Raw genomic sequence first — 13,933 nt, 5'->3', positions numbered from 1 at the left:
GCTTCGGTTTTTTAGTAAATATTCGCCCTACTATATTGTAACTTCGAAGGCGCACCGCCATTTTAAGGTGTTTACGGTTCAGTGCGTTAAAACAAGAAAAGTCTCAGGTCAACCTATGTTGAGTTTTTGATCATTTGACGTCTAAATGAGTTCTGAAAATGAGAAAATTTCACCCGAAATTAGCCGCCATTTTCCCATTGAAACCCGTGTAATACATAATTATTGGTGTTGAACCTCAATGGAATTTTGAGGATATTCAGGAAATTTCGAGCAATCTATGTATTATCATATACTAAAATATGAATGACATAATGCTAAGCTGACGTCTGTAGTTTTATAATCACTTGGGGATGTAAGTCAAAATGTTACCCAATCAACAGTTTCGATTAATCATGACAGCATTGGTTATGTTAATCGGTCATTTTTTCACTTGAATAACCTTTGACTTGGTGTATTTCAGCTTATTTCTCTCTCTCTCTCTCACTAACTCTATCTCACTCTGTCTCAATCCCTCTCACTCCCTCTTTCACTTCCCTTTTCTTTCTTTCTTTATTTATTTCTTTTTTCTTTATTTCTTTCTGTCTTTCTTTTTCTGGCAAGAAACCTTAATCAACTTAATAGTAATAAAATTATACATAAAACAATCAATAATATAATATAAACAGAATAAAGACGTACACACATTAGGAGATAAAACAATAAAGACATGGCTGCTCCAAAGAATCATACATTTTACATTTAATTCGTTTAAACCATATAATATGTCTTAAGGCAGCTGTGTACTCTCAGACATGCATGTAGTAAAAGTGCCATAACTTTGTAATTATTCACGCAAGACATATAAAAGTATACATTTTTATAAAGGCAATACATCAATGAATCTTAATATAAATACAGATTTGGTGTAAAAACAACAATTATGAAGAAAATCACAAAAAAAGTGAGTTTTTGGCAATATTTGTTAGGTACATCATAACAAAAAAACACTCTTTCCAAAAATTTTTGTTTTGTTTTTTTTCTTAATCTTGAGACACCATTCAAAAAACGGGGTTTTTTTAGTTTTTTGATATTGGCCTTATTTTTGGAGATATTGACCATATAAGGCATCAAAATGAACTTTTAAAATTCACAAACGCCTATTTGCACAAAATGATGCCTAAAATCGGAAATAGACCAAAATATAAAAAAATGAGAAAACCGTTTCTTAAGTCGATCATGCTTTTTATGATGAGCATAATTGCTTACCTATAGATGGTGTATTTATTGAGTTATCGTGTACCTAAATCGTCATTTTACCGAGAAAATGAACATTGAAATAAAGGCCGTTGAAGTTTAAAGTGGTCACATTTTGCACTTTGATCGAAGCTCACAGGAGAATGCGGCAGTTCTCGTTTTTCTACCTTACATTACTACGAACATCGGGTAAATCAACAGCCCCTTGAGAAGTTTGGGCGAAATCTATTCATATCTTGATGTTTAAATCGGGGGAAAGAACTTGAAAAAATTCACATTTTATCAGCTAAAACGGAGCCATTTGACCGCTAGGTTTTTATGAAATCAGTGCTTCCGTGGTGCTTCCATAAGATGCGCCGCGCATGCAGATAAGCGTTGCGTATGCGTAGCGTATCTGTGCGTTAACAAATTTCGCGTCTACAAAACGCGATGCGTTGTCGCGCGCGTATACCCCGATGGTACAACAAAGATTTTCTTTCCTTTTAAATTGCGGAAACGAGTGATATAGTGAAATAAAATCCATAAAATAAAGCAGTTGGAGTTAACAAATCTGGATTTTCTTTCCTTGTATTTATAAAAAACATAACAAAGTAAATACATTTCAAAAAAGCTCAATTTCGCGAAAGAAACAATGTCTTGAGTACACAGCCGCGTTAAATGTTAGAAAGAAAATATTAAAAAAATAAAACCCAAAAACAGCAACAACAAAGACGAAAACTATTCCAAAGTGCAGGACCCGATGTCCTGACACCCGTAGAATCACAATCTTTTCTTAATATCATAATTATTTTATATTTTTCCGAGTTTTGTGGTTATGAATTCCATATATTTTACACCAAGTAGGCTATTTATTAGTCCTTACTAATATGTCTGTACAAACTATACCAGTTCCAACCAGAATCATATACATTCAACAGAGTTATATTAGTAATAATGGTCTGCTGGGGTGTCTAAAACCGGTTCTACATAATATTCCTAACAGCACGTTAGGTATAGAACAAGTGAATAGCATGCACAAGTACACAACACAAAATACTCCAGTTTGTTAAAGTTTCCAAGGTTTCTAGACAATGGCGTAGCGTCATAGGGGTACAGGGGCGGGGCATATTTGCATATTTGCAAGTGACGTCATTGTGCTATGTAATATGTGGCAGAAGAAGCATTTTGAAGATATTTGGTTAAATACCAAAAATACCCCTTTAATGATCTTTGATCCCAATTCTGTTTGCGCTCTATGGGAACTGGATATAGCCGATACATATGTGCAAGTTACGTAATTGTAGGGTGTAACATGTAGGAGGAGAAGCATTTTGAAATTTATTGCCAGAAAGAAGAAGAAAGAAGAAAGATCGGATAGCAAAACAGTACCTAGCTCGGGGGGTTGAAACCCCCCAGCTAGGTAAAGAAAGAGGAATCGGATAGAAAAACAGTACCTAGCTGGGGGATTGTAAACCCCCCAGCTAGGTAACTACACACCTCAGTACGGAAATTGGGTTTTTAGTATTTCTGAAGGCAAAAAAGTTCATGTACAAAACTATAAAAAACTGGAAAGAGTTATATTTAATAGAGGACCTAAGTATTTTTTTTATATGAATATTAATAATATTCAAATTGCAAGGCTATTACTGAATTTGTTGATAAAATTAAAAATGCAGTTGGAAGTTACTACAATTTGCATAGTTATAATTATTTGGATTTGTCAAAGAGCATTTGACACGATCCTATTTCATGATTTACTACTTCCAACATCATGGGTTCAGAGGAATTTTAATAGATTTTTGTAGAAGTTATTTCTATAGAATGTTATTCAAAGTCTCAAGAGTTAATATTAGTGTGTTTATTATTTATATTGTATATCCAGTGACAATATAATGAAAATATCTAGAAACAGTGGCGTAGCGTGGGTCATCACATTGGGGGGCACCGACCATGATTGGGGGGGGGGGGCACCGGGTCTGATTGAGGGGTGGGGGACACAAGCCGTTTTTGGCACTTTTCCTATGGGATTTTTAAACGCCACACGCCTATAACTTGCACACAGACTTGGGGTCAAAGGTCATTAAGGAGGTTAAATCTTACAATTGCATTATCTGGACACCTGTATGGGGTATGGGGCTTAAACTCGGTGACAAAAATCTCATGACCAGGAGAACATTTTGCAGGGGTCAGGTCAAAGGTCATACAGAGGTCAAATGTTAAAAATGCATTTCCTGGACAACTGTAAGGGTTACGGGGCTTAAACTTGGTGACCACAAACTTAATGATCAAGGGAACATTTTGGAACACTTTGCAGGGGTCAGGTCAAAGGTTAACTGGGGTCAAATCTTATAATTTAATTTTCTGGATATATGTAAGGGGTATGGAGCTCAAACTCAGTGGCAACAAATCTCATGACCAGGGGAACATTTTTGCAGGGGTCAGGTCAAAGGTCATGCAGAGGTCAATTTTTCAAAATGCATTTTCTGGACATCTGTAAGGGGTACGGGGCTCAAACTCCATGACAACAAACTTAATGATCAGGGGAACATTTTTGAACACTGCAGGGGGCAGGTCAAAGGTTATCTGGGGTCAAATCTTACACTTTCATTTTTGGACATCTGAGATATAGAACTCAAACTTGGTGACAACAAACCTCAAGGGCAGGGGAACATTAAGGAACATCGTGCATGAGTCAGGTCAAAGGTCATCTGGGGTTAAATCTTAGAATTGTATTACCTGGACACCTGTAACTCGTGTGGGCTCAAATTCAGTGACAACAAACCTCATGACCAGGGAAACATTTTTGGAACATTTTGCAGGGGCCAGATAAAACACCAACATGCCAATACAGCTAGGTTTGTGGTCTATGACCACCATTTGCCACTAGTTCTTTCTTCTTTCTGGCAACAAACTTCAAAATGCTTCTCCTCCTACATGTTACACCCTACAATTACGTAACTTGCACATATGTATCGGCTATATCCAGTGCCCATAGTGTCTAAACAGAATTGGGGTCAAAGGTCATTTAGGGGGCATTTCCGGTATTTAACCAAATACCTTCAAAATGCTTCTTCTGCCACATATTACACTACGCAAAAAAAGTTTCTTTATGGTTAGGAAATTTACCCACTATTAAAATCTAGCGACTAATTTTGTACGTATGCTAAATAATCGCATGCGGGTGATTGTCCTGCGCATGTTTAAGTAACACGAGGTCGAAAAATGAAAATTGCAAAAAGGCCTATTCAAGTTTTCAGCATAAAAGAACACAAAAAACAACAAACATGCAGATAACATTTTAATTTATTAATTGCTGAGCACATTTCAGGCATCATACTCCCGCTTCCAACTTCATTTGAGATTAATCTCTTTCTTTGCCAGTCTTTCAATACTTTGTGTGTCCACCGTTGGCTTCCCTTACAGCAGCCACGCGGCGTCTCATGCTCCTAATGAGGCGTCGAATGTTACCTTGCTCAACCCCGACGCAATCCCACCAGAGTTGTATCTGCCTTTATCTTCTTGTTGACTCGTCTCTTGTGCTGATCACAAAGGATCTCCAAGGGGTTAATATCAGGGCTTCTGGAGGGCCACTCAAGTTTCTCAATTCATTCTGCTTCCAGGAATGCAGCTGCAATCATGACCTGTTTTGAATCCCTTTTCCAAATCCATCTCTCAAAACGTAAATGTCTTAGTACCCACTCACCTTTGTCTTTGATCATTCATCTGCACAATAAGCAAAGGATTATCCAACATGCATCAATTAAAATGCTTTAAATTAAAATTGAAAAGGCGGAATAATGAAACCGTCTTGGATCAGTGTATCGGCTCTAAAACCATTGAATAGGCTTCTTTGCAATTTTCATTTTTCGACCTTGTGTTACTTAAACATTGATATCTTTTCTCATGAGTGTCGTAGGGTAGTGATTGAGGTGTCAAAATGCGCAGGACAATCTCCCGCATGCGATTATTTAGCAAACGTACAAACTTGGTCGCTAGATTTTAATAGTGGGTAAATTTCCTAACCATAAAGAAACTTTTTTTGCGTAGTTTATATAGTACAATGATGTCATTTGCATATATGCATCGGCTATACCGCGCGCCTCTAACTTGCATACAGAATTGGGGTCAAAGGTCATTAAGGGGGTAAAATCTTACAATTGCATTATCTGGACATCTGTAAGGGGTATGGGGCTTAAACTTGGTGACAACAAACTTTATGATCTGGGGAACACTTTGCAGGGGTCAGGTCAAAGGTCAAATCTTATAATTTCATTTTGTAGATATCTGTAAGGGATATGTGGCTCAAACTCAGTGACAACAAATCTCATGACCAGGGGAACATATTGCAGGTGTCAGGTCAAAGGTCATGCAGAGGTCAAATCCTAGAAATGTATCTTCTGGACATCTGTAAGGGCTCAAACTCGGTGACAACAAACTTGATGACCAGGGGAACATTTTTGGAACATTTTGCATGGGTCACCAGGTCAGGTCAAAGGTCATTTGGGGTCAAATCTTAAAATTGCATTTTCTGGACATCTGTAAGGAGTACGGGACTCAAACTCGGTGACAACAAACCTCATGACTAGGGGAACACTTTTGGAACATTTTACAGGGGTCAGATACCTCCACAACACCAACATGTCCCAGCTAGGTTTGTGGTCTATGACCACCATTTGCCACTAGTTATTTCTTCTTTCTGGCAACAAACTTCAAAATGCTTCTCCTCCTACATGTTACACCCTACCATTACGTAACTTGCACATATGTGTCGGCTATATCCAGTGCCTATCGGGTGCAAACAGAATTGGGATCAAAGGTCATTAAAGGGGCATTATTGGTATATAACCAAATACCTTCAAAATGCTTCTTCTGCCACATTTTACATAGCACAATGATGTCACTTACACATGTGCATCGGCTTTACCCAGTGCCCATCACTTGCACACAGAATTGGGGTCAAAAGGTCATTAAGGGGTAAAATCTTACAATTGCATTATCTGGACATCTGTAAGGGGTATGGGGCTTAAACTCAGTGACAACAAATCTCATGACCAGGGGAACATTTTGCAGGGGTCAGGTCAAAGGTCATGCAGAGTTCAAATTTTAGAAATGCATTTCCTGGACATCTGTAAGGAGTACAGAGTTTAAACTTGGTGACAACAAACTTAGTGATGTGGGAAACATTTTGGAACACTTTGCAGGGGTCAGGTCAAAGGTTATCTGGGGACAAATCTTATAATTTCATTTTCTGGATATCTGTAAGGGGTATGGGGCTCAAAATCAGTGACAACAAATTCATGACCAGGGGAGCATTTTGCAGGGGTCAGGTCAAAGGTCATGCAGAGGTCAAATCTTAGAAACGTATTTCCTGGACATCTGTAAGGGATACGGGCTCAAACTCGTTGACAACAAACTTGATGACCAGGCGAACATGTTTGCAACATATTGCAGGGGTCAGGTCAAAGGTCATCTGGGGTCAAATCTTGAAATTGCATTTTCTGAACATCTGTAAGGAGTACGACACTGAAACACGGTGACAACAAACCTCATGACCGGGGGAACATTTTTGGAACATTTTGTAGGGGTCAGATACCTCCACTACACCAACAAGCTAGGTTTGTGGTCTATGACCACCATTTGCCATTAGTTTATTTCTGTATTCTTTAAATTTGTTGAATCGTCTCTCTATGACCCCTCTTGTATTCTTTGCACAGCTTTATATATATATTATATATTTAGTACCTCTTTGATATACATCCGTGTAATGGATACTCTCCCCTGATAGGAGTATATCTTTACGTGGAATACATTCATCATACACTTGTACAATATCAACTTGAAAATATCCTCCTTAACATAAATATTAATCATAATAAGTTCATTATTCCATTCTACTTGACAATTTACGTTTATAAACAAATCAATTATCACAATTACTAAAATATTCTCTTATTAAACATGTTAAATGAACTAGACCGTTCCTCAAATAAATTTTGTTAAGAATGAATTTAGATACTAAGAAAGTAGGAAAATCGTTACATAAGAATCTTGGTTAAAGGTCCATTCAGTGATTTGCTCATCCAGAGGATTGTAAAATGATCAAAATTCAGATTTTGGCACCTTTGTTAGTTTCATACATGTGCTAATATAGCCTGCTAGTGGTTCAGCCGAAAGCAGTGTATTTAAGACAAATAAGGCATTTCCATGAATCTGTAATTTATATACTAACAGTATATAAAGTAGCTACATGTATTCCAATGGGGCTTCATCTTCGTCAATACTGCTGTTTTCTTCATTGTTTGCCGAATTTTTCATTTTAAAAATACCAAATGAACAATTTGAATGACTTATCCTTCACCTTTAAGCAATTATAAACATTTATAAACTGCAAATCTTTTGAATGGGATTTCAATATTTAAAACATCAGCAATTATTGATTAAGACGCGGCCACAGAATCACTGGCAAAAACAGATTTCACATTGCAGCTGCTACGGCATGGAATTCACTACCTGTGGACATAAAATCTGCTGCGACCACATCTGTGTTCAAAGTCTATGCTCAAGACTCAATTGTTTTCTTGAACTGTTCTCTCGAAATATGTTGTTTGACTTTTTGTGCATATTTTTGTAAGCGCCATGGTATCTTGGTAAATGGTGCCATAAATGCCTGTAAATGTAAATGTAACGGTACAGCAGTTCTAAATGGATTAATGTGCGTCTTGCTCCAATGTGCTCAGCGGTTTTCTGCAAATCACAACTAGTTATTATTAACCGTATTATTAGTGATTTTCTGAACCAAAACATCCTAAGATTCATCCATATACAAATGTTGGCATTTTGGAACAAACATAGACGTGCAATAAAGTGAACCAATTGCAAACGTTTACAGAATCTGACAAATGAAGCGAACAAATTGCAGACATGGAAGCAACATGATAAAGACAACATCTGACATAAACAAGTTTAAGAAAAATAGTAAGGAATCAATTCCATACCTCGAAAAAGGTAGTTGGCAAGATTCAATGTCATATCTAAAACAATCTTAATTTGTCAGGAAAATGGTAATTCATTGGCTTGATGCAAACTTAGGTAAAACGAAAATGTTAAGGTTTCTATTTATACCTAGGGAAAGGAAAATTACACAAACACTGTTAAAAAATGTTCATTTCCTTACTTCGAATAAATGTACCTGCTAAGGAGACTGGTACGGATTCAATTCCTTACGTAGAAGTAAGATAATAACAAACATAAATGTATTTAAATGAAATATTTACCTAAATATTTAGCGAAAGCTAAATTCTTGAGTACCATATTTGGGATTTGTCAAGCACAACATCATATGTTTCAACTATTTTATCTACAATCCTACCAATGCATATTTATTTACAGCAAATATTTTCCTGTAACAAAAATGGTAAAGTTATTTCATATCGTTAGAAAATATATACTTTTATATATATTGTAATTACCAAAAGACACAGAAAATGGTAAGGATAAATAAAATAAAAACAACCGTTTTCGTAAATCACGTTAAGGAACGACATCAACATTATGAATGAATTCCAGTATTAAATTTTGTTTAAAAATAATTTCTGACCAAAACCATTTGAATAAATAGTAGTTATGGAAGTGATGATTTTTCTTTGAAAAAAGTCTGGATTTTTTCTTGATACTTAATGATGGTGCCCTATGTAAGCATATTTTGTCTCCGACTGACAGATGAACCATCGGTCACTAATCTCGCCATTGAAGTCCAGCAACAGAGACATAGGTCTGTGCAGTTATCATTACAACGCTGTCTTCTCACAGTTTTCCATGTAATAATGAGAACGTTTCCTGTAAAATAGAAGCAATGTATAATTACATTCATTGGCATCAAAACGAGATTTTAAAGCTAAAATTCTAATACATTCATTGATTATCTATTACGAGTAGTTGGACATCAAATTTTATTCTTGTTGGGTGAAGGGGTATGCTGTCATGCACAAAGCAATTACACTAGTAAAGGTAGAGCAAGTATCTGCTCGTGAAATAAACTCAACCCAGAAAGTATCGAAACGATTATAGATGGTCAGATATATCGGGAACTGAAATATATAGCAAAAACTTATTTAATGTATACAGGGTGTCCCAGAAAAAATTACCGGGCGAATGAATTTAAACGTAAGTCGAGAAATAGACAACAAAATCCAAATATCTAAACATCAGCGTATAGCCCATTTTATTTTGCATCATATACGCCAAATTTACTGGAATCGGTTGACTGATTGCGAAGAAATGAGCGATTACATAACGCAATTCACTTCATTCCAAGTTTGAAAGAAAGATCGTTCAACATATAATGCGCACTAGTTGTTAACTGTTAATGATATGAGCTTCATATTTTGTTCTGTTAAATCCTTTCGTTCTTTTTAAACAATCTGTTTCTTGCAAGACATTTTTAATGCTCTGTACTTGTAAATATCTTTTTTTCATTAATATTGATATAAACGTTGCATAAAGAATTATTCTGGCTTAAAAGATCTCTAACACACATTAATGTTTTTGGAATATTTCCAAGAAATTATAATGCAAAGTTTGAATCTTTTAGAACTTAATGTTGCATGGTATCAAAAATCACACGTAAAGCTGTAAGCACTTGATCATTGTCATTCTTGAATCAAATGTTCTCTGGAAAGTTAAAATATTGTGTAACTTAACGAATTAAAGTTTCCAATTTCAGAAATCAAAATTTTCAAAATCATCTTCAGTGAAAGCATGAATAACATAACACCGTCGGATTATAAAATAGATAATGTGGACTAAATTTAATGAGATACTCGAACTTTAGGAAGCGGTGAGCGAGTATGAAAAAAAACGCCTGTTGATCAAACTTGGAATGAACTGCATTGATGTGCTTATTGTGTAATCGTTAATTTCTTCGTAACCAGTCAACTGAATCAAATAAAATGTTTGTATGTGATGCACAATAAAATAGGTTATGCACTAATTTTTAATTTTTGGATTCCGATGTCTATTTCTCGACTTACGTTCAATTTTATTCACTCGGTAATTTTTCTGGGACACCCTGTATAAGGCGCAGCTTTCTCCTGCGCATTTTGAAACCTCTTTTGTTGCTCTACGATATCATTTGGTCGAGTTACGGGCGCCTAAGTGGCTTAAAGTCGGATATTGAAAGTTGCACTTTTAACACCTATTCAAGCCACACACACAAAATCAAGACAAAGGACACCGATGTGCTCTGTTTACTTAACCATGAACTTAACTTTATTTTACTCGACTTCCAGCTTCAATACTTGCTACCCTTTACTTATCTCTGACTTATCTCATGAACTCATTCTGCTGACATCTCAATACTTACATTGAGTACAATTGATGGTCATCGCAACCAATTTATCCAACACGCGACACCCATTCTCATTTGAATTTTTAATTTGAAGCCATTCAAGCGCCCATAACTCGGCCAAATGATATCGTAGAGCAACAAAAGAGGTATCAAAATGCGCAGGAGAGAGCTGCGCTTTATATACATTAAATAAGTTTTTGCTATATATTTCAGTTCCCGATATATCTGACCATCTATAATCGTTTCGATACTTTCTGGGTTGAGTTTAGACCACACATTAAAATACTTAAAACAAGCAAGGATAGAAATTAATGAAAATGTTTAACAATGCTTGTCGCGCAAATGTTTTTGATTCGTTGCTATCATACCAGGGACTAGTATCTACAATTGACTGTAGAGAAGAGCGCCGCTTGTCTAACTTTGAGCGCAAGCACACAGACGTAGGGCTCTGATTGGCTGATTAAATCACGTCTCCACGAAAGGCTTTGAATCATCGACATCTCATTCGCCAAGTACGCCGCGTAGTACTACGCAATCATGGTGTGACCCCGTTCTTTTTACAAGATAAAAAGGGCGCACACTTCGGCCACTGCCGTTCTGCCTTGCTAGCAACTGTAATTTCAATAATTTTATTTTAAAACTCGCTGACATCTAGGCAGGGAACTATACCTTTGCACCTGGAATGTGTGAAATTCAGATCATTCAGCAAACTTACCTACAGCTAGCAGCACAACTGACAAGTTGACTATAAGGATGAACACGGTCATGAGCGTCTGTCTGTGGTTGCTGTATGGAACCTTAAAATATATAGCTGCTAACAAGTTGAAGAAAATTGCCATGAGTGACAGCATCTGGAGCCAGTGTTCAAAGTTATCTTTCATGGGCTTTACATATGCGTGAATTACAGTGTAAACAACCGAGATTGCAATTGATAAACCGAGGGTAAAAGGATCTTCCGAGCCCCACAAAACTACAAGTGATGTTTGAACCAATTTACGTGACAATTCAACGATTTCCCAATACCAATATTCGGGTTTATAGTTCTCGCAAAGAAATCGAATGTGCAGTGGGTCACTGTTAGGAGAAGGAATGACTCTATTAAGTAATGATGCATTCGATCTATCACTCTCTGACAATGTTTCCTCGTCAATGTTATTGTTTTCATCTTCTTCATCTTCGTCATTTGGTGGTTGTCCGTTGATTGATAAGAGCTCTCTTTGCGCATTTGCTTCCGAGTTGAGGCTTCTTTCGTCTTCCATAATTGTTGAAGTATTGCTGCTTTCACCGCATTCATCCGTTCTGTGTGTACTTCTATCTTGGACGTTGCTCTTTTCAGTCGTAGAAAAATGTATCTTTATCAGGAAAAATGTGGTAATAGGAAATCCAACGACGTATATTAGACCGATGTAGGCCGCCATTTGGAAGTGCACATGTTTCGGACTGTTGCAGTTTATTGTGTAATCTGATCGTAGCTTGGTAACGCTATACGTGCAGTCGGTACCGTTGGCAACAAGACAGAAATTGTCGCAAGCAGGTGGCATGAGCTCAAAGATAACCTGGCAAACACTTGGGAAGGTTATAAACAGCAAGACGACTACAGCGAAGTAGCATTTTGCCCTTTGCTTTTTCATCCACTCGTGGACATCATTCGGAATGGCGGCATGACGAAAACGGCATAGGTTGTACAATTTCAGGCATACATATATCGTGTATGGTAATAGGATAACCACAGCACAGAATGTCATGCCAATCACAAATTTCCCGTAAATGTCGAATTGCAAAACATCTACGAAGCAGCGTGGCTTAGCTAAGAGTTTAAAGATGTTCAGTTCTAAGTATCTGAAGATGTCTGCCAGTTGTGAAACCTTCTTTGGCCACTGAATGTTGTGAACTGATGTTAAAATTGTCCCAGCTATTTGGTAGTAAGCCAGGACAATTTTAAACCTACCAACTAAAGTATCTATAGGAGATCGCGTTGATCTGTCTTCTTTTTTGTAATCCCATATTGCAACCACAATAATTACAACAGCAACAGCAACGACGATAACTACTTCTAAAGCTAAATGCCACCATGGTGGACATACAAAGCAGTATTCAAACCATGGGTAGTATCCCCTGCTACATTCAGAACACAGCCATCCTTTATAACCCGTTCCGCAAGATGGATTTATCTTGTACTCATCTTTTGTGCTATTCTTTGCAGGACATGAGTCATTTCCTTTAGGGCACTTGAATGGCTTAGGTATTTGCCCAATATAACTGACAGTATTTTTGTCATAGCTATCGTTTTTTGTAAGAATGTTCTTCACAAATTCATTGTACTTCGACATTTCTATATAACCCGCTGTTTCATTCCCGTCAAAGTTCCATGTCCACCAGTACCCTTGTTTCAATTTCTGGTATTCAAAAGAACAATCAATGCCTTCTTCGGGACATTGTTTGCAATTTTCAAACCTATTTATTCGGAAATATTCATCTAAACAAGGGCATGCGCGAAAACCAGCAAATTTTGCTTTATCAGTTCCTGTAGGACACACTTGGCAATCGTCAGCTTTGGTCCCCGGCGATTGTTTTAACGGCACAAAAGTTCCATTATTACGTTTTACAGCCAATGGACTCGTCCATTTCAGTGCATTGGCCAATTTTATCCTGGTAGAATCCACCTGAAAATAATATTCCAGATTATCGTATTATTTATCGCATACTGCCGAATATCAGATAACTAAGACTGACCCGATATGACCCATGAGGTACTACTACTAGTGCCTTGCGCGATTCCATAACATACCATAACATATGTATTCCATGTCCACGTGTGTGTTTATGGAGCAAAATACTATTGCTCCACGCTCGGGATATGGAAGTTAAAAGCCTATTTGAAAACTAAATGCCACCATGGTGGACATACAAAGCAGTATTCAAACCAAGATATAAAACTTATTATAATTGGATAAGAGAAAAGACTCGCGTTTTTTATTTACAATTTGAGCTTTATTTTAAAAAATGAGCTAAAGGCTACGAGGGTTAAGAGCCATAAAGCCGCATCTCACAATCACCTGCTGCCACAAAATGAGCATTAAGGTTGAACATTTTTGGGGGGAACATTTTTGGAACATTTTGTAGGGGTCAGATACCTCCACTACACCAACAAGCTAGGTTTGTGGTCTATGACCACCATTTGCCATTAGTTTATTTCTGTATTCTTTAAATTTGTTGAATCGTCTCTCTATGACCCCTCTTGTAATCTTTGCACAGCTTTATATATATATTATATATTTAGTACCTCTTTGATATACATCCGTGTAATGGATACTCTCCCTGATAGGAGTATATCTTTACGTGGAATACATTCATCATACACTTGTACAATATCAA

General features: G+C 36.9%; 1 protein-coding gene across 1 annotated transcript; it reads right to left on the bottom strand.

Annotated features, from left to right (window-relative positions):
• Nucleotides 1-8,771: 8,771 nt before the first annotated feature.
• Nucleotides 8,772-13,147, bottom strand: LOC140156375 (uncharacterized). The gene is made up of 2 exons (XM_072179340.1): nucleotides 11,274-13,147; nucleotides 8,772-9,048 (listed from the first exon to the last, which is right to left on the bottom strand). The coding sequence occupies exons 1-2, from the start codon at nucleotides 12,886-12,888 to the stop codon at nucleotides 8,900-8,902; spliced, it is 1,764 nt and encodes a 587-aa protein (XP_072035441.1). The 5' UTR covers nucleotides 12,889-13,147; the 3' UTR covers nucleotides 8,772-8,899.
• Between the last annotated feature and the right edge of the window lie 786 nt (nucleotides 13,148-13,933).

This window comes from Amphiura filiformis, chromosome 7, assembly GCF_039555335.1.
Source record: "Amphiura filiformis chromosome 7, Afil_fr2py, whole genome shotgun sequence".
NCBI classification, from domain to species: Eukaryota; Metazoa; Echinodermata; class Ophiuroidea; order Amphilepidida; family Amphiuridae; genus Amphiura; species Amphiura filiformis.
Note: the sequence above shows the minus strand (reverse complement) of the source record. Positions and strands in the feature narration are given on the sequence as shown.

Bases quoted from the DNA above. Each gene is read 5' to 3' on its own strand.
- LOC140156375 (XM_072179340.1), bottom strand. From the start codon at position 12,888: ATGTCGAAGTACAATGAATTTGTGAAGAACATTCTTACAAAAAACGAT. The intron at 9,049-11,273 runs GTAAGTTTGCTG...TCTATTTTACAG, and splicing joins AGTTGTGCTGCTAGCTGTAG to GAAACGTTCTCATTATTACA.